This window comes from Molothrus ater, chromosome 8 (assembly GCF_012460135.2).
Source record: "Molothrus ater isolate BHLD 08-10-18 breed brown headed cowbird chromosome 8, BPBGC_Mater_1.1, whole genome shotgun sequence".
In the NCBI taxonomy this organism is placed as follows: Eukaryota; Metazoa; Chordata; class Aves; order Passeriformes; family Icteridae; genus Molothrus; species Molothrus ater.
Genome location: NC_050485.2, coordinates 28,179,364 through 28,200,057, shown reverse-complemented (window position 1 = coordinate 28,200,057; position 20,694 = coordinate 28,179,364). Strand labels below are relative to the sequence as shown.

The following is a 20,694-nucleotide window of genomic DNA, read 5'->3' as shown; positions in this document are numbered from 1 at the left end:
ACTGACTATTGAGGTGAAACATCCAAAAGCCCAAATCAAACACAAATGAAAGTCCTTTGAACACTGAATGGCCACTTCACAGACAAGCTATTTTGTCTAGGAAACATGAGTGAAAAGCACAAAATAAGAGCAAAATAAGTCTAACTTGCTGCTTTGTTATTGTATACTACATTTTATTGTTGCTGACAATGTAGTGCTCATGGGTAGCCCTTTGCGATGAAAGGATATCAGAAATGCATAGCAAAGAGAAAACATCTTGAGGACAAGCCATATATAAACTGTCACAGATTTAATAATATGAACCCCATGAAGCAACAGCATTTGTATTCTGCCCTGAAGTAACAGAACAAAGACAGCAGTCCTATCCACCACTCTCAATAACACATCCAACCAAATTTAAGGATGCTCTGTTGGCAGGGTAACACAGTGGTGCTTGCTCATCTGGATGCTGCAGAGAAATCCAAAAAGTGAAAAGTATCTAAAATATTGGCAGGATTGACATTAGAGAAGAGGTGGCAAAAACCCAGCATCCAATGGTAATGAAAATCAGGAATATGGTTTCAAACACTTGGGCAATTTAGTCAGAAAAGACCAAAAGTTTTGAGTTACTCAAGGAGAATCATAGGATCATAGACAGGTTTGGGTTGGAAGGGACCTTAAAAGACCACCTAGCTCCAACCCCACTGCCATGGGCAGGACATTTGCTATTAGGCCATATTGTTTTAAGCCCCATCCAGGCTAGTTTTGAACACCACCACAACCTCTCTGGGGAAAAAACCTTGGTGGGGAAAAAACCTTGGTAAAAAGCAACTGATCCCTTATGCTTGCTTCAAGCACAGTCCTGTGCTCTTGGACTGACAAGGGCAGTCAGTCCAAGAGTGATACACTGACAACAAGTAAAAGGCAAATACTGCTATGTCTATCAGACTGTCAACCTTTGGAGCTCCTGTCAGAGTTCAGAGGTATGGCACATTGAGGGTAAGATAACAACGATTATCTAAGAGCACAGGAACCCTTACTGTTTAAATGCACTCTCTGAAGTCTGCAGGCCTGTGGGCCCTGAGGCAGGGCAGCAGCATTACAGAAGTGATGTGCAGGAGAAAGGGCAGGGCAGAAAGGCTACCCAGACCTTTCTGGTTTAAGGAAGTCTCACCCGTGAGAGCTAAAGCCAGGCTCTTCAAGTGTATTTAAGTGTCCAGCTCAGCTGAAAACTCTACAGTTGCAACTCTACCTACTCTGGGGTAGGCACCCAAAACTTTTGAGAACTGTTATCTTAATTACTAGTTCTGTTGCTGATATTCACGGTTAAGAATCCAATTGAGGCTGATCACCTTAGCAAAAACAGCAAGCAAAAATGATGTTCCAAATTCTCTTGGTTCTGAAAACAGGCAGCACCAAAGTGGACTGAGCTAATGTTTAGTATTTACAACCGTTGTTGTAAACAACTTCCCCACAGCAAAGCTAAGCAGACCACACCTTATTACTACAGAGAGAATGAAACAAAGCCACATACAGCCACCAAACTGGTCAAAAATTTATATTTCTCAGTTCTGTCTTTGCATTAGTGGGTCAAACTTACAAAGAAACATTTTTAGTATCTTCCTGCTGTTGCAATTCCATGTTTCGTTCCTAGTATGTGTCACAATCCCATAAATGCAATAGTGCAGTATTTATCAGATCCACCAGGGTGATAGTAGCAGGATGAGGCTAAAAGGGACACCAGAGTTGAGCAAGGACAAACAGCATGTTGTTGGACAGCGCTCACTTGCAAAATAATGGTATCAATATATTTCTGTATTTTCGTTTGGGTTTTTTCAATCAGAAAAGAGCACCTAGTCCCTACTATCTCTACTCTTTTGTTCCATTCAGCTCGTTTGTTTTTCCTAATTTTTACTGGATCTCAACTAAATGCAGTTCTTTTTGTTCATTTTTTGCACACATCAATAACGTAACACTCTCCTAATAATAACTTCTATTAGATCTCTTGAATTGGTAGGCCTGAAAGAATACCTTCTCCTCCACTCCTGCACCCCTCAGTCATCCACTCTTATTTCTGTTATTCAAAATGTGGCACAGCTCACCACAACAAACTTTCTTTAGTCAGGCAGGCACTAATTTCTGTTTCCTCTCCAATGAAAGCACTGTCTATTGAAGGCATTCATGTGGTCTGAATGTTTCCAAGTAAAACGCTTCATCGTTATTTAAAACGTTTCCTTCCAAATGCCACTACACCATTAAAAAAGCAAACTAGGAACCTGCAATTAATGGATAAATGATTGAGTTTTAAACCTGAATACTCCTGCAGAACTACAGGCTCATATAAAGACAGACATATGCTCAAGTGCAGCATCGAAGCATACATTAATGTACAAAGGCTGCCCCTCAGATGAGGCAGGATTTGGCATGCAGGCTCTTATTTAAATTGCTTGGATTTGGCCTGCAGGCTCTTTTTTCAACCATTTGAACATTTTTGTCTTCAACACATTCTACCTTCACTTCAGTACTTCCCTGCCAATTTTTATCACCTCTTCACGCTCAAATCTCCTGGGTGTGCGGGTTTATTGGGAGAGGCATTGAAAGGCAGGGAATTACTACCAAGACCCCACCTCAGTGAAAAGCAAAAATAAATGGTGTGGCCAGGCAGTGCCGAACGCGGCCTTCAGCAATGGCAGCTCGCGAACAGGCCCCGTTTCCTCTGCCCAGGGAAACTCGCTGCACGCACAGCCCCGCGTCCCCCGGCAAACCTGACCCCCGGCACAATTACAAAATAAACCAGGGGTGGAAAGCGGCGCTTTGAAACTGACAACATCCCGCAAAAGCACCGGTGACGGCGACTATTGTCTGCTGGTCACGACGAGATGGAAACGCTGGGGAGTTTCCTGATTCCTCTCCTTTTATTGTCTGTCTCGCTGGAAGGGCCGGGCAACGGCCGGGTGAGGGCCGGGCCAGGGCTGCCCTCAGGCCCGGCTCGGGGCACCGGAGCGGCAGTGCCCGACGGTGACAGCCGGAGGCTGTGCCAGGGCCGCCCGGGCTGCAGCCGCTCCCTCCTCCCCCGGCGCCCCCGGCTCTCCAGGGCCGCGCTGGGGCGATTCGTTCCCTTCCCGTGCTCCCTCCAGGGCCCGCCCGGGCAGCTCGGCCTCCCCCTCCCCAGCCCACGGCAGGGCTGAGCCGGGAGCGGATGCTCGCCCTGCGGGGCCCCGCCGGCAACAGCGCCGGGGGACAGCGGGGAAGGGGCGCCGGGCCCGGTCCGAGCCCCCGGCCCGCGTTCGGTGCTAGGCCCGGATCGCATCCCCGGCGTGGCGTGGCCGGGCCCGCCGGCGGCCTTACCGCCTCCACGGCGTGCTGCAGGATGGAGGTGAACTTGGAGAACATCCTGTCCCGCGACTGCAGCAGCCGCTGCCGGGAGGACCTCGAGAGCTCCTCGATCCGCCGCCGCCGCCGCTCCAGGGTGAGGGCTGCATGCGGGGGCCTGGCCGCGGGGATCGGGCGGGCGGGCGCCGGCGCTGCCTCTCGCTCCCCGGCGGACACCGTGGCACTGACACCGCCGGCTGCGCGGCGGCGGCTGCTGAGGCTCCGGGTGTCCTGCAGGGGCCGCCACCCCCGCACGCCGCTCGGCCCGGCTCTGCCCGCCCCGCTCCGCTCCGCTCCGCCCGGTCCCTGGCGCTGCCTGCCGGGAGCGCCGCGTTCCGGCCCGGCCGGGCCGCTTGTGCCGGCCCCGGGCTGCGGGCGGCGCGGGACGCGGGTAGGGCGCGACAGAGCCGAGCTGCGAGCGGGCCGCTGCCGGGCCCCGAGCCAGCCCCGCTTCTGCGGGCAACTCCGGGCAAGGAAGTGAATCAGTCACAGGATCACTTGGATTGGAAAGACCTCTGAGATCATCGAGTCCGACCTTCGACCTTACACCGCCGTGTCAACCAGACCATGACACTGAGTGCCATGTCCGGTTTTTCCTTAAACACCTCCAGGGTGCTGAGTCGACCACCTCTCTGGGCAGTCCATTCCAATGTCTAATCACCCTCTCTGTGAAGAAATTCTTCCTAATGGCTAACCCGAACCTCCCCTGTCACAGCTCAAAACTGTGTTGTCTTCTGCTGCTGGTTGCCTGGGAGCAGAGTCTAAGCCCCGTCTGGCTACAGCCTTCTGCCAGGGAACTAGAGAGAATGATAAGGTCCTCCATGAACCTCTTTTTCTCCAGGCTAAACAGCCCCTGTGCCCTCAGCCACTCCTCACAGGACACATGCTTCAGACCCTTCCCCAGTTTCTTTGCCCTTCCCTGAACTAATTCCAGTACCTCAATGTCCATCCTGAACTGAGGAGCCCAGAACTGGACAAACTCGAGTGTGGAAGGACAATGACTTACTTCCCTGGTCCTGCTGGCCACACTGTTCCTGAGAGAGGCCAGGATGCCTTGCCCACCTGGGCACATACTGTCTGGGGTGAGGGGAAGGGATGCCCACCTCCACGGTCCCTGTGCCCGAGGCTGCCATCAAACTTCACAAAGGTCTCTGGGATCCCTCAGAATCATGAGGGTGGGGAGGTGGGCTGCCTCCACCCTGCTCCTGGCATGGCATGGATATGGAAAAACCCCTGTGTGTGTGGCAAAGGGCCCAGCTTGCTGTCTGCTGAGACATTTTGGGTCTGCCATCATCCACAGGGATGATGAGATCCTCAGGGATCACAAAGCAGTGTGAGGGTGACGAACTCAGAAAGTCAGTGACAAGTTGTGGAATCACCATCCCTGAAAGTGTGCAGAAAATGAGTGGATGTGGCACTTTGGTTTAGTGGTTATGGTGGCATTAAGTCAAAGCTTGGACTTGACAATCTGGGAGGTCATTTCCAAATGATCCTGTCTGGTTGCTGCTGGATGAGAGGCTGGTGGTGTGGGTGGCATGGTCCTTGCAGGGTACCACAGATGAGAGGACTTGTGGCAATGTGCACATTGCTCATTTCACTGTTGGGTTTTTTCCCACACAGAGAGAAGGAGACAAAGAGGGCTTTATTTCACCTCTGAATCAAATACTTCAGAAAAAAAGACCATCCCTCCCATTTTCTGGCATCACAGGAAAAGCAGAGGTAAAGTGGGGTGAGCAGAAGTGGTATATGTGGCTGGCAAGCAGTATGATGTTTTGGGAAAATGTTTGGACACTGGGCAAATTGACATAGGAGAACAGGATTGTTTGGCACTGGGTAGCAGAGTGAAATGTTGGAAAGGTGATTGACCAGTATGGGAAAGGGAGGAGACCCTGTCGTACCAAATGAAGGAAAGCTTCCACATTAATTTTTGGAGAGGAATGAACACCAGCTTCCTCATATGCTAGGAGCATGCAGAGAGAGATGAATCAAAAGACAGGACAAAACTACTATTTAACTGCTGTTCTTTTAATTGTGTCATCTGGGTAGTCTTACTAATAGTATTGTGATGAAGTCTTACTAATGATTCTGCTGTACTGATTACTATTACTACCCCTGTGCTTTGCAGGCATGGAGAGCTGCAGCCCAAATACTCTATGGAAGTAAATACTAATTGTATGTGGACACTTTTATTGCAGTTGTTAAAGAGCAGAGCTATTTCCTTCTCAACATCCAGGAGTCCCAGTATGTCAAGATCAATTTAAAAGGTAATTATGTTGGGTTTTTAAAAATATATTTGTCAACTTATATTCTATAGATGTTCATAAGAAATGTAAATTTCCTATGTGGGTAGCCATATGATGAAACATCTCTGTGTTTAGGTGATTATTATCTGGACAGGTGCTGCATTTGAAGGTGCCTGCATATCTGTGTCTAAGAGAATGTGGTCATTTAAAGTGCTTTTGCAATCTGTTTTTTCCTGCAGAAATGTCTTTTAAATGTGCTTGGGCTGTCTCATCTCCAAGCAGCAGAATGAATAAAGGAACAGTAAGATATCATAAAGATATAAAAGGAGACAGTTTTATCACTGTGAGAGTATTCCTAATCGTACTTAACAATTTATGAAATCATAAATCACAGAATCACAGATGGTGAGGTAAAATTTGTAATGCTTGAGGGCCTCTTATTATTCTAAGAGTGACTAATGTATATAAACGCATTATTATTTAAACAGAACAGTTCATTGTGGTTGAAATTAAGATTTTGGTTGTAAAAGTGACTTCTTATTACGATTTCTCAATGTGAAATGCCTTGCAGTAAAGGAAAAAAAAAAAGGAAAATATTACATGTAAATTACTTTTCCTAAGCCTATTAAACAAATTGAATCTCTGCATATAACTCTGCATTTACCCACCAGTAGATTGGGCCTGAATTTTCAGCCATAGTGCAGAATCCAGTCTTTAGTGCTTATATGTCTTGCAAATTGTAGATTTTTTTGGAATGATCTTTTGAAGTAGTCTCTAATTTCTCAACCATGTGTATGTATTTCTCACTGCTGGGAATATTGGATAAATACTAGCAAACCAATAGTAATGAAATCACTGGAAACTAATGGAAGAATTATTTCACCAGTGTCAGTGCAGAAGAACTCAGCTGAGGTTACATTTTGTTTGGGTTCTTCTTGTTCTCTTTTATGAGGATTCAGTTGGAGATGCTGCAGTTATGGATGAGCTACCAATGTCATGTCATTTGCAACAATACATCTTCACCTGCTCATGCTTGATGTTGTTTGCACTGAAATAAACACAAGTATTACTACCTATTTTAGTACCCTTGAGAGCACAGTTCTGCTGGTTTGTTGGGTTTTTTTGGTTTTTTTTTGGCAAGGTAGTTCTTTTTTTGGAAAAGTACATGCAGTGAGTTAGTGTTTTGCTGGAATGTGAGAAGTGAAAGTGTGAAAGTGAGGCTGTTCTAATTGATAGAGCTTTTGGGAACTTTCTCCTTTCTTACAAATTAATGAAATTGTCTAGATTAAATCAATTTAGATGGTGTGTGACAGTGAGATAATGTGCTGGCCTTTTTATCTGAAAATCTCTCTGCTATTTGGATTGATGGCACCAGGCCAGTGTCTAATGGATGCATTTATCTACATTACAGAAGATGTTCCTGCAGTCTGGACTTTTGCTTCAGAGAGCCTGAAGATTTGGTGAATTTTTTTACCCTAGATGAAAATTTTCCTGTTAGTGCTATGCCAAATATCTGTTGATATTCTGTGCAGGATTTTATTGTGTTTGTAATAATCAGATTGACATCTATGTTTTCAGTGACTACTTGGATGAAATAAAGAATGAAGTTTTAGTGGTTCAGCATGGTCTCTGCTTTTGAGGAGGGCTAAGAAGATATTTAACATCATTTTCAGACCTTTCTGATGCTGAGCTTTGCTACAGAAAGGATGCTGCACATCTACACTGAAGAGTATGCAGTGGAATTCAAGTCATTTTCTGTCAGAAATTTTCTGGCTCCGTGCTCTCAGCTGCGTGCATCACCTCCCTCCTTGCTGATTCGCTAGCAGCTCCATGTAATCAGCTCATGCAGTATTTCATAAATCCCATTTTCAGGCATTTCCTGGCCTGTGCATTCTGTTCCACATCTGCACATCTGCTCTTTCTGTGGGGACATTAATTTTTCCTCTGCTGGGTTACAAACTTCCCAGTCGTTCATCTATTGTCTGAGTGCTTACCTGTCACATCTGCAAGAGTCTCCTGACACCAGCACTCATTGCTACCATGGAGGACACAACACTGGGCAAATACTGCCTGCCCTGCCCAGCAGCTATTCCTTGTTTGTGCTTCAGTTACACTCTCTGTACCACCCTGCATTATCTTATGTAATGCTTCTAAAGGAGACCACTAGGAGGTCAGAAGTACATGTTGTCAGTAAAATGAGACATTTCTTTTCAAATCACATCATGTTTTCCTCAAATATTTCTGTTCCACTGGAAGCATTAAAATCCAGGCTTTCCTCTGTAAGTAAATATATGGATGTTCTGCCATACAGTATCTGCAAGTGCTAGCATATCATAAATTATTGAAAGCAGATAAAATACCCTCAGATGTGAGCAGTTAGAGTTTAGCCAATTTCACTGCAGGCTGGCAGGAGCACAAGGACACTTTTTCTTGTGGTAGCCAAAGCAAGGAGATTAAAGATAAACTACTTGGTTTATGCTATATTGCAGCTGTAATGAATGCAAGGGTCTGAATGTGGTATAAATAAACATAAAACTGGATTTTGCCCTAAAATACTGGGAAAAAAAAAATTGAGTGGTCTACCTGATATAAATTGCTTCCCTCAATCTTTCATCTGAGTACTTGCAGAGAGGGAAGTCTGGAAGCCAGAATCTGTGTGTGTTTCAGGGGAGAATTTAGGTGCTTAGCCTTGACCCTACTAAGAGATTTCTGAGTAATTTTCAGATCAGCTCTGACTGCATTGTTTGTTTTCTAATGTATAATAAGATTTCATTGTTACTTACATCTTTGGATTATGGACTATAATCTGTTGATCCCTAAAATTTCATCAGATAATCTGTTTAATCATAAACAAAAGCTGATCTTGATAGTCCATATGAGTTATGCAAATTAAATCAGGCACATTACTACCATGTACGGAAGCTTTGTACCAAGTATAGAAGCTTTCAGCAGAGCTCTCTTTCTCATTAGTCCACAATTAAAAGTAGGTTTTTGTCATACTTTAAATTCGCATATCTTTGTCCTGAGGTATAATTGAAATCTCTCATGGAGCCTGACATTAAATGTTGGCACTGTAAAACATCTTAATTTTGACCAAGTGTCTGAAATATTTATGATCCACTCGGTAGTGGCTTTGTGATTAATTTTAAATTATTGATTGTCAGGGTACCAGTTGTGGGTTTCTCTGTGTCTGGATTGAAGGCACTTGAGAGGGTATTTCATGTTCAGACTCAGGTGTTTATTATTTCTTATCAGTAAAACAGTCTCACTACTGTGCGTTCAGCAGCTTTTCTTTAGAAGGCACAAAATGGCTAACAGTCTCTTGTTACAAGGTCTTTTAAGACTAAACTATGCAATTAAGAACTGACACCTAGATTATTTTCTCTTTTAACCCAATAACTGATCCCAAAGAGCCCGCAATGCAGACTTTTCTGCCCAATTACAGAGTGCCAGCCAAGCCCATGAAGAAGAAGGAAGAAGGAGCATGAAGAAGAAACCCAGGACGACACCCTGTGCCTTTCATCTTGCTTCTATCCACAACATACTAAAAATCCCAAAATCTAAATTTCTCACCAAGTGATACACCTACACTACTCTCTATAATCTATTGCACACTTTTGTGGATTCTAGTCTAGAAGTGTAGGAAACTTTCTCCATGAATAAGGGTCAAAGTCGATGCTCCCCTGGGGGTCAGGGCACCCCAGAGCAGACAGAGAAATATTCCCGGTGCTCCGGGTTTCCACAATTGATAGCACAATTACCAAGGCAGGCCCGAACTCTAGTGCCACAACGCGCTCCATGGTTCCCTGTGCCTGGAGTTTGGTGACAATTCCAGCGGTGTCTCCAGATGTGACAGCGGGAAGAGGCCGCTGCCTCCCGCCAGTCCCAGCTCTCGACAGCAGAGGGCGCAGCTGACCGGCCTTCACCGCTGGGACGGAAGGAGCATGCAGAGCGAATCCCTCGCAGCAATTTTTTCGGGAAAAAATATCCCTGTGCATCCCGTATAGAAGGAATTGGTTTGCCAGCCAGTAGTGTTACCTCTGGGCTTAACTGCTGCGTATTACTTGCCTTGTAAAAGCTTTGGTTGCTACACCCGGCAGCCCATTGTCTTAGCAGTGCACTTGTCCTGCTTGGCTCTAGGATGATGTTATTTGAAGCTGCAGGACTGTTTGAGTTTACAAAGACATTGACTACCCCTGGGGCTCTCACATCCCACGTGATATTTGCGTCATCTTCATTAGAACTAAACCTCAATGAATTTAAGAAGGGTCCTCTATTTAAAGACTGGCCCTTCTTGACAGCCAGCTGAATTATCCTGGGGTACCCAGAGGGGAGAGTGACTGTGGATATCAACATTGCATTATTTTACCTGTTGGTGGGGGTAGAGGGAGAACCTGAATACTTCCTGGTAGAATTTCATGTTCAGAAGCTACACTCTGAGCCAAACTCCATTTCCAGAAAAAGTCTGTGCAGCTCAATCCTTTGTAATTTCTTTCTGAGTCATCAGCCCTGTAGGAACAAGTGTCTGCACTTGGATGAAGCCTTTAAGGAACTGAGCTGGAGGCACTACTGACAATGAGCAAAGAAAATGAAGTCTGTAGCAGACCCAGCATCATGCAGGAATATTTCTGTTGCTCATCCCTGTTCTCTTGCCTCAGGCTGCTTTGGACTAGTTTGACATTCAGGCCTCATGTTGTGAAATGCTGAAGTAAGCAGACCTGTGTCTGCAATACAGCTAATATAAAGGAACCTGTTCCTGATTAGATCTTGGAGTGGTGCTGGAATACGCTGTACTCGATTCCTGCCTGGCAGCTCATGTGCCAAGTGAAGTATTTCCAGGCATTTATTTTCTCTGGTTTTATGCTCACAAGCTGTTATCCTCTGGGTCTCCCAGGAAGTCCCAGGTGGTGTAGATTGAGCTGTTATTTGTACCTGGAGTGCTGACTGCTGCATCAGACACCTGCAGTCTGCATTTCCTTCTTCCTCTGCAGCAGCAGCAGCCAGGCAGCAGAGAGCCAATTGCTATATTGGCATTACGTGTACATCATAAATCAAAATTCTGTGTTCAGATGTCGAAATCCTGTACTCACAATAACCAGTTTCTGTGTGGTGTTGCAAAACAATTTGTCCCAGATCCAGATCCCAGCCCGCAGAGGGCAGCCTGACCCCGTGTTTTACTCCAGTGATGGGCTTAACTAGGGAATTCAGTCATCTGCTGGCATCTCCACGGCGTGACTTGCTGTGGAATAAACAACTGAATGTTGTGGAGAATTGGCATCAGCTTTAAGCTCAAACAGATTCAAAAGTGAACTAAAAAAAAAAAAAAGCGTGACTGAATTAAACCTTCTGGTTTGTTTTTTTTTTTTTGACACATTGAAAGAAAAATATTGCATGAGAAAACTCATCTAGATCTGAGCTTTAAATACATTACATGTATAACAGATAGATTTATTGGTATGTGTCAAAGAAAATACCAGAAAATACCCAGAACCTCTGTACATGAACATATTGGGCAAGACTAACAGGAAAAGTGTTGGGGTTTTTTTTCCAAATATTTTCAGGAATCTTTCAGGATTTCAGTTTATTGTTGCCATGACTCTAGGACTGTGCTTTTGGCTTTTCCCAAGTGTGTCCTGAGTCCTTGCGAAGCAGCCATCACAATTCCCAGGAGATTTTTGTCGAGGAGGGTGTGTCTACATGCAGGCATTTGCCTTGGCCATAAAACTGATCAGTGCCAGGTCAGGTACCAGGGGCTGATATCTTGACTTACTTAGTATGACAAGGAACAAGGCATTCAGTTGCTGAAAAAGAGCCAGTACTTTGTGCTCTCAAATCAAACTGCATCCACCAGCTAATTAAGGAATGATCTTGATGTGCTCTGAAGGGAGTCCTGTCCAATTCTATACTTCTCAGCCAGAGGGCCCTGCAATACAGAGCTCAGGATAGAAAATACGTATAAAGAAAATAGCATGTGAGAAATTACAACAGTCATGTGTGAATTCCAGGAGCACAGGGAGAAACCTAAGTATCTCTTATGATCAGACACCAAATTACACATCGAGGTACTTTCATGATGATTTAGATAATTAATTTTTTTGGCCCCAGACTTTCTACCCCACACAAGCCTGGCTGTTCACAGCAGAATGTGATGTATACATGTCTCAGAGTTTGGCTCATTGTAATTGCAACCACAGGTGTATTTTCCCTCTGATTCACCAAACTTTCCTGTGCATAGCAGTGCTGAGAGATTTTGGCTTTAACTTATTTAGAATATTCTTTGCTACTCATTCCATATATTCATAACCATCTTTGCTAAAGTGAACTTTGACCAAGGAAATGCCTGCCATGTTTTACAAAATAATTACTCTATGGAGTACAAAAATTACTCTATGGAAAAACACACATTTAACAAATTTTAACTTCATAACTTAATTCAGCTTGGCCACAGCAAATTCTTTAGGGTAAAGGGTAAAGCAGGGCACGTAGTGAGATAAAGCCCTTACTTGATGCAGCTCTGAAAAGTATATAGATAGCAGCAAAGGCAGTTTGTGGGTTGTCTCTGTCTGTCCTGAATGCAACCACTGATTCAGGTGCTCCATCATAGAAGGCCACTTGGTTGGTCAGGCAGGACCTGCCCTTGGTCAATCCATGCTGGCATTCTGAAATCACCTCCCTGCTCTTCCTGGGCCTTAGCAGAGCTGCTGGGAGGATCTGTTGCACAGCGGTGAGGCTGATGGCTCAGTGGTTCCCAGGCTCCTCATTTCCAGCCTTTTTAAAAATAGGAGCGATGTTTCCCTTTCTCCAATCACCAGGGACTTCACTTGACTTCCATGACTTTTCCAATATCATGGAGAGTGGCCTGGCAACTACATCAGCCAATTCCCTCAGGACTCTGGGATGCAGCTCATCATCCTGTGCTTACAGCTCTTATTCACAGCACAAACTTCACACGTGACCTTGGGACAACCTGGTGCAAAACCCGGTCAAGTTTCTGACTCTGAGCTCTTTGTTGGCATCTTCCTGGTAAGGTTCACACACGGGTGATGCTGAAGTTCTTCAGTAGTAAATGCTGCCCAACATTTAGATGACATTTCCAAAGCTGACTCTCAGAAAACAATTTGTCATTTTGGCCTTTGTGCCCTAAGTTCCCACAGGCCCAGCAGTCATTATGATGGAAGAGCAATACAGAGTAGGTATTCACAGGCTTATCTGAGCCCTGGATTTTCCCTTAGTTTTCCAGGATTGCCAATATTTCTGGCTTATGTAAAACCTATTTATGTATTTATGTGATGGCCTCATCTTACATAATCTGTGTAAAACTTTCTGGGTTATTCAAGTCTGGTAGTCAAGACTGACTTAGGATAACATAAGTTAAATATTGTAACTTTTGCTGTAAAAGTGCATATTCCACAGAACAGTATGGAGGATTGAATAGCATGTAGAAGAAAGGAGTTTTTTAAGAAAACCAGAATAAGAAGAAACCAAGAAGATTACTCTGGGATTTGTCTCATGCAGGAGAATGTCCTATCTTTTTGAATTTTATTTTTTTGTAAATGGATAGGTCTCTTTATATATATGTGTGTGTGGGATATTTAGGAAAAAAAGGAAAAAATTAAGCAAAGATTTCTATTAATATTTGGTGCGAGTAATTTGGAACTCAGTTCTCCTTTGAAATGTATAAAAGGGAAATTTTCTCCATAGAGATTAGTAGGAACTGCCCTGGAAGCTCGGTGTAATCAGTGAGAGGCCATGTATTTATTTTAATATCTTGTCCATTACTGACTAATTGCAAATTCTAGTAAGAGTCTTATATTGAAAGTAAGAGAACTGTCATGTTTTCTTGTCATTCGTGTCACAGGAAACTATTTATTCTGAGCTTATTAAAATTCTGATTAAATTATCAGGCTTAGTAATGCTCTAGATTTTGTTAGGTCTGATTTCCCTAAAAAAGAAGCCAGTGGAATTATGGTGGAAGATATAGGAAAAATTAGTAGAAATATCCAATAGTTTCCATCATTATTCAGACCAATCTTGGTCATCCTTTCCATTTGCCTTGCCCACAGAAGTGTTATTGGAAACCTACTTCTGTACGAATTTGTCTGTTCCAAAAAAATTTCTGATTTTTCTCACAATGATTTTCAAGTGGAAAGATCCTGCATTGTGCAAAAATAGGTATATTCTGACTGAAGAGTTATCTGCATCAGACAAAGATGCAATGCTGACTTTTACCTGTTTTTTTTTTATTCCCTATGTCATTCTGTGCTCATTTTCATGGGAAAAAATAGATTTACATACCACTGATGGGATCTTAATTACTTTTAAAACTACTATCCTACTTTGTAGAGACAAACTGGTTCAAAAGTTATTAAAGGAGAACTTTCTGGTTTATATTCACACAAAGGCTAAAGTGACAGCAAGGTATGCTGCACAGAGAACACAGTTCAGTATTTGGGATACTTTTCTTTGAAGATGCAAGTTCTGTGCTTTGCTCTGACATAGATTTTCTCTGTGACCTTGGACAACACACTTAGCTCCTCAAGGACATTGAGACAGGGCTTGGAAACACCTATTGTTTGGTAAAATATACTAATATTTGGGCATCTCTGAAAAATCATAGGGTGCCTGTTTGGATCTCTTGAAGCTTAAATACCTTAAAAAATTACCTTAATGGATCTTTTAACACTTTGAGTTAGAAGCTTAGTCTGTACAGTCAATAGCAAAATGCAGGAGATAGGATCCTACTTCCCTGCTGACTAATTCAGGAGCCTCAGGTAGATGCCTGAAATAAAACAATGTCAATCACTGCTCCTTAATGGACTTCTAAAGTAGTCAGGAAATGGCTCAATCAAACAGCTCAACAGCTGCTGCTGCTGCTACAAAGGATATTCTCTGTTGCCTCTAATGGTTCCTCACCCTTCCTGGCTGTGCAGTTCTGCACTTGCCTTCAGCCATGTTCCAGTGTTTATCTGAGCCTTTGGTTCAGACAGCAAATGTAGGGAATTTGGATACAGAAAGTGAGCAAGTCTTTGTTAATTAATGAGCTAAAGTAGTTCTGTGAGGATCAAGCCAGTGCTGCAGTGAGGGAAGCAGGAGCACAGGGGCTGGGCTGAGAGAAGAGGGAGTGCATAGGAGAGTGAGCAAGCCTTGGATTGGCTTGTCCATCTTCTCTGACTCAACTTCACCTGTAAAATAATCATAATGGTTCCTCTCTTCTCTGTTCTTTCCTTTTCCACCCTCTTCAGCTTCCTTCCACATTCCCTAGATACTGACAGGATCTCAGACAGCAACCTCAGGAGCTGATTTAGCTGCCCACATGCAGATTGCCCAGCTGGTACTTATGGTTAATGAAGACGTGGCCTCCAGAACTGGTAACTGTCTCCACTGCAGCTTTTCTCCTTTATTTTAATTTTTCTTCTTAAGTGCTAATTACTACAAAACTCATAGAGATGTCAAACTTGTTCTGAATTATACCTTTTAGTCAACCTGAAGTTCTCCATATCCAAATCTGAAAATTCTTGAGGCGACTTGATGGAGGGAACAGACAGGAAAATAAAACTCCATCAGCCTCAGGTTCTCAGGAAATCCAGCTAAAAAGCTCACTTTAAGAAATGAGTGCTATATCTGACCCATTTTAGTATTCTCTGGCCAACATGTCTGTTCAACTTCTCTGCCACAGAGCGTTTACACAATGAATGGAATAAACTCTTTGTGCTCTATAGAATCCCAAGGAACAAATGCCTTTCCCTTCCTATTTCCTAGCAGTATAAAGAAAGGAAGTTCTTAATTAAAAAGCTAATTTCTGCATGTTCCCGAACCTTCTTTTTAAAGCCATCTATTAAGTACCACAGAGGAGAACCTGTGATAGTGCTAGTCAGAAACTCACTGAGGAAGTGAATAGGAAATGACTTAATTAAAAATACAAAACGCTGTCATACTACATTGACTGAGGAAAACCTTGCCTCTTTTGGACAAGAAAGAAAATTTGACTTATTTGCAAGTGGAAAATTCTTCTAATTTCAGAAAAAGAGATGGGAAAATAATTGTTTTTCAAGGGATGTCAGATCACCAGCTAAGGATAATGCCATAAGAGTTTAGAGAGAGAAGAACTTTAGATTTATTTTATTCCTGCCGCCAGATTCAGAAACATTTGCAAGGGGGAAGAAAACAGAATGATATAAGGAATATGATTGAATTGAAGTGTAGAGAACACTGGGGTAATCCATGGCAAACAGAGCTGGATGTGGCTAAAAGTCTTTGCAGAGTGGGAGCATGAGCACAAATTCAGGCAAACAGATGTGCCAATTCATTTTTTGTGCCTGTATCCCCTGATGAGGGGGCATGTGAGTGCTGCCCATCCTGCTGCTGCTGCCCCTACACAAATACCTTCCCTGCTCTGCGGGCATGAGGGGGAAGGTGAGCAGTGCCAGAGGCTGGATCTGACACAGCAGAGGCACTGGCTGGGCTGCACTTGCAGACAGCAGTGAGAAACCATTGTACATCTCCTACTAGCATCCATTCCTGACCTATGGCCACGTGATAATGCAATCTTTACCACCTCTCTTAGATGTGATTCCGGTAATTGTGGGGTTTTTTTGATAGGAAAATTGTGTAGGCTTCTTGCTAGTATGTAGATGTGGAGTGCATGGTAGATCAGAGTGGAGGAGTGTGATTCAGTCTTTCCTGTCATTCAGTTTGCATGTTGGCTCCTTGCAGAACATCACAGATTGGGCTTTCTGTTTTTCACTTCATTGTTGCCCATTCTGAAATTGATAAAAGTCTGGTCTAATGTTTTAACTGCACTATTCTGATGTGATCTTTGAACCTGTCATTCTTGACAAACTAGATTGTTGATTTGCTTAACTCTTGCCACCATCTAATAATCTGGTGGCGTAGGGGTTTTCTTTTTAGTGTAGCATGGGAATATTTGGCTTCACTAGGCTGGAGGCTGGGTAAAGGTGTCCACCAGATACTGATCTGGTTTTTGTGGTGCGCTGCATTTGGTCGCTTGGTACTTTTATCAAGGTGCCAGGAGGAAGCTGAGTGCTCTTCTCTGTCTGTTAACGCCATGATTGCTTTGCAGACAACATTGCTAGAAATTCTGTGTTTATATACAATTTACATACAGTTACGCAGGCATGTCTTTGCTGTTCGGTGCGTGAATTTCAAGTTGTGCCACAGACTTCAGCGCCAGGTCCCGAACGAGCGGAGCTGCTGTCGCACGGCGCTGTCAGCGAGCAGACACGCCTATCCAGCCCTCCGAGGAGCTGAGCTGGAGCTCTGCCGCGCTGCTCTCCTTGGCGTTTGTGGCTCTTGCCGGCGGCGCGGCTGTCCCCGACTGTCGCCCTCTGCGGCACCGCGCCCCGCACCTCGCCCCGCCGCACCCGAGCGGGGTCACCGCGCCCGGCAGCGGCTGCGGCCGCTCCACCGGCGCTGCCCCGCCCGGAGCCCGCACACGCACAGCCAGACCCGCACACACACACACACACACACACACACACACACACACACACACACACACACACACACACACATACACACACACACACAGCCCGCACACACCGCACTGACAGCCGCGCTCCCGCCCCGCAGGGCCGCCCCCGGCGCCGCCCCGCACCGCGGCGGGCAGGGCAGAGCCGGGCAGGGCAGAGCCGGGCAGGGCTGGGCAGGGAGGGAGCGCGGCGGCGGCGCGGACCCGCCCGCCCCGGCCCGGCCCAGCATCGGCCGCCGCCCCCCCGCATCGGCCGCCGCGGCGCGGAGGGCGCAGGGCGGTGCGGGCCGTGCGCTGCCGCCACGCAGCAGCAGCAGCAGCAGCAGCAGCAGCAGGAGCAGCAGCACAGCAGCAGCAGCACAGCAGCAGCAGCAGCAGTTCCGCGGCTGCCGAGCCCGAGGCTGAGCCATGTCTGCCAGAGGTGGGTTCTGTGCCGCGCCGGGGCAGCGCCGGAGCCGCGCTGACCTTGCCGCCCGGCCGCGCTGCGGTGCCCCGCACCCCGAGGCTGCGCCGGCGATTTTCGGCCAGGGGATGATCCCCCGCCCGCCGTCGCCTGCCCGGTGCCGTTGTGCAGCCGGGCCGTGCGGGGGGTCCGGCGCGGGCTGCAGCGGGGCCGGACGCCGCAGAGCATCCTCCGGGGCCGGGCACCGCCGCACCTGCCGGGGGCCGCTGTAGGGGCACGGGGAAGCGGCGGCTCGGTACGCGTTGAGTGACGGTGGGAATGGATGGATGTGCGCAGAGAAAGGAGCAGGGTGGGCGTAGGGTCAGACCTCGGGGGTGCTGCTGCTCGGGGAATGGTAGCGGATTGAACTGGGTGTCTGATGAGCGCAGTGAGGCATCCGGCTTGTCCTGTCATTGGTAACGCAAGTGCTCCTGGTAGGGTGTGGTGGTAAATCCAATCGTCGGTTTGTACCTCTGATGGACATCTGCATCTGGCTTGAAATTAACGTTTTGAGTTTTACTTTAGATTTACATTTTTTAACATTATGGCTTAAACTTGAATAGCCTTTGTAATTTGCGTGCGTTTGTGTGTAAACTCCGGCTGTGTGTTTGCCCATTCTGGGCTGGAGATGAACTGATCAGCCTCGTTGATTGCAGATCTCATCTTGTCCCAAAGTTATGCTTCCAATATGAGAAACTGACACAGGTGTGGCACAAAGACTGATGCTTTAGGGTTACTACAAATTAAAGGACTGGAGACATAAAGTTAGGCATTTTCTGAATTTTGTCATAACAAAGCAGAAATACTTGTAAGCATCTCCTGAAGATAGACAATTATCTGCACAATAATGACAAGTGAAACCACTCCCTGGCTATCTCTGATTTGAAACAAATACTTTATAAAAATTATATATTGCAAATTGACAAACCCCTGAATGTAGGGATGCATCTTATTTGTTCCTACTTTGATCTCTCTGCATCTTCATGAATACTGCTCAGCCTGGACCAGTTCTTTCATCTGCTTGGATTGTTGTTGATATCCAAAGGAGCTTCATGCACATTGAAGGCATCGTGTGGCTCCTAAAAGGTTGTTGGCACTTTGTGGCTATGACCATGCTCCTAAAGCATCACACCCATTTTAGATATAAATAATAAATGGTGTTAGAGTGGCATAATTCTTCATGGAACAGTAGATTTCTTGCTTTAGGGAGAAATGGACCATATTGGTCTCCAAAGAATCCACTTCTGCAAGAACACTAAGCATATGAGCATCAGTGCTGTGCTAAGGCTGCATTAGTACTTGTGGGGAACACCCAGCAAAGCTTTATAACCTGGAGCAGATTTGCTATTGAATGGGTACCTGGATTTGAAAAAGTGACATAAAAACTTTGCAATTTCAGCTTTGCAGATGACTCAAAAAAACTGAACCATACAGAATGGGAAGCCAGGGAACATTTCCACTGGCCATATTTCCCTTTCTTCCCCCACTGTCCCTCTCTCCCATTCATCTGCACAACACATGATGTTTGATGCCTGCTTAATTCTACTGGAGAGCTGCCTGGAGAAGGAAAGTGAATTCTTTCTCAGTCCCTCTCGTGCCATCTCGTTTTTTCAGAGTAATTAATTGGAGAGAGAGAGAGAGAGTAAGACAGTCGTAGGTCTTTAGGGAAGTAGTGAATAAGGTTCATGATACACATGAAGATATTAATTTCTATCAATAAATCCTTTTAAAGTTAAGTAGATTTATGTGGAATATACGTGAGACTAGGTAAATAAATAGATTTATTCAGTGCTGATTAAAGGCCATTTGTGTGTGAAACATTATAGACCATTGTCATTATTTACAATTTTAAACACTCTTGCTGTTAAAAGTCAACATAGAAACTAACTTTTACACATTTAAGTGATGTGACAGATCTTCATGAGGTTACTCATGAGAATGTAGCACAAGTAAGGAGTGAGTGTTTATGGGGTTAGGGCTTTGTTTGAATGCCAGATAGGGACCCTGTGCTTCATGCAGGCACATTACCTCATGCATATGCAGTCACACTAAAGCCACGCCATCATTATGGTCTGCAAGCTCAGCGAATATTGATTGTTAATATTTTATGTGGCGTTAGATGTCCAAAGGTGATCATTATTATTCTGAATGCATCAAGCCCTTGGAGCTGTCTGCTTGTTGATTATATACCAAGCATAACTAGCATAGCAAAAGGGTTAAACATTCACCCATGACATTTTTCTTACTCAACTGCAGAGGATATTCAAGGGGTAGTAAAAAACCTCACAGTATTACCAGTGTTCAATCTGTGCAGCTCTCTATTCATCTCTTTTGCTCCAGGAGGCAGCATGGTGTAGTGAACTGACTGCAACAGATGACAGAAGAAACTCCTGAAATCCAGCAGTACCTCGTGGCTTTTGGACCATTCCTTTTAACTCTCCTGCTCTAGTTCCTTGTTGTTATTTAACCAAAACTACCCACTTAGTCACTGAAATTCTGACAAATTATAAATCAATACATAAATTATAATTGATAACACAAATTCATGTAATTTTGCCTTAAATAGAACTCTGGATTAAAAGGTTTTATGCTTCCCTACTTGTACAATGGAAATAATGGCAGCTAAGTTTTTCAGAGGGGCTGCTGTGAGGACGAATGCCTCACCTGTGCCTTGAGATGAATTTTCTGAAACCTTCCTTTTTTCCTTCCACTCTTCACAGAGGTTGTTGTTGCAGTCCTTCACACCTGTCTCCCAGCTCCTGTTTTTATGTAGATGGAAGGTCTCTAACATTCTTCCACCACTTTCCTTGTAGTATGGCTTTAGCAGATGTGCTGACCAAATGCCAGATGAAGCAGCACAGACAAGTATTCCCAGAAGCTTGAACAACAAATAATTTTGGAAATCTTGTGACTGAATTAGGAGCTGAAACAAACTTTGAAATCACTTTTCTCTTCCCTGTCAAGTTGGAGTCCTTCCCAGGGCACTTTCATGTCCTGCTCTACAGCCTGTTGGATCAGTGGAGAGCTGCCATTGACGTCAGTCAGGCTTTTTAGTTTTGCAGTTTGCAAAAGGCTTAATATTCTACTTTCAGCTGTTGTTAAGCAGTTGCTGTTAGGACTCATACATGAGTGAATTTGGGTGTTGGAGTAAGCCTTATAGATTGTTGCTT

General features: G+C 44.9%; 3 protein-coding genes across 11 annotated transcripts in view; 2 read left to right on the top strand and 1 right to left on the bottom strand.

Moving 5' to 3' along the window:
- FHIP2A (FHF complex subunit HOOK interacting protein 2A) overlaps window positions 1–3,413 on the bottom strand; it is a 33,931-nt gene extending 30,518 nt beyond the window's left edge. For both annotated transcript variants that reach the window (XM_036385445.2, XM_036385446.2), the window contains exon 1: window positions 3,328–3,413. In XM_036385445.2, the coding sequence (XP_036241338.1) occupies window positions 3,328–3,372 (45 nt within the window). In that variant the 5' untranslated portion in view covers window positions 3,373–3,413. The remainder of the gene's footprint in view (window positions 1–3,327) is intronic.
- LOC129046739 (uncharacterized) lies at window positions 2,765–7,214 on the top strand. 7 transcript variants are annotated; one of them, XR_008508498.1, is made up of 4 exons: window positions 2,765–3,448; window positions 4,972–5,070; window positions 5,477–5,615; window positions 7,173–7,214. XR_008508498.1 is itself a non-coding variant. In XM_054515526.1 (4 exons), exons 1-3 carry the CDS (start codon window positions 3,179–3,181, stop codon window positions 5,610–5,612), a joined length of 435 nt encoding a protein of 144 aa, XP_054371501.1. In that variant the 5' UTR covers window positions 2,765–3,178; the 3' UTR covers window positions 5,613–5,615; window positions 7,173–7,214. The 7 variants fall into 7 exon arrangements, 5 of the variants coding, with proteins under 5 accessions (XP_054371501.1, XP_054371499.1, XP_054371498.1 ...); XR_008508497.1 differs by having other exon boundaries at window positions 7,006–7,214; XM_054515526.1 differs by having other exon boundaries at window positions 5,547–5,615.
- A 10,085-nt stretch (window positions 7,215–17,299) lies between these two features.
- Window positions 17,300–20,694, top strand: part of ABLIM1 (actin binding LIM protein 1) — a 190,098-nt gene continuing 186,703 nt past the window's right edge. The window contains exon 1 of one of the 2 annotated variants that reach the window (XM_054515522.1): window positions 17,300–17,503. In XM_054515522.1, the coding sequence (XP_054371497.1) occupies window positions 17,491–17,503 (13 nt within the window). In that variant the 5' untranslated portion in view covers window positions 17,300–17,490. The remainder of the gene's footprint in view (window positions 17,504–20,694) is intronic. The other variant, XM_054515521.1, reaches the window with a different exon arrangement.

What these genes read in the sequence shown, in the direction of transcription:
- LOC129046739 (XM_054515523.1), top strand. Translation starts at nt 3,179, where the DNA reads ATGCTCGCCCTGCGGGGCCCCGCCGGCAACAGCGCCGGGGGACAGCGG. An exon ending in GCCGCCGCCGCCGCTCCAGG is followed by an intron (nt 3,449 to 4,971) that starts GTGAGGGCTGCA and finishes TTTCCCACACAG; the next exon opens with AGAGAAGGAGACAAAGAGGG. An exon ending in AAAAGCAGAGGTAAAGTGGG is followed by an intron (nt 5,081 to 5,546) that starts GTGAGCAGAAGT and finishes CTTTTATTGCAG; the next exon opens with TTGTTAAAGAGCAGAGCTAT.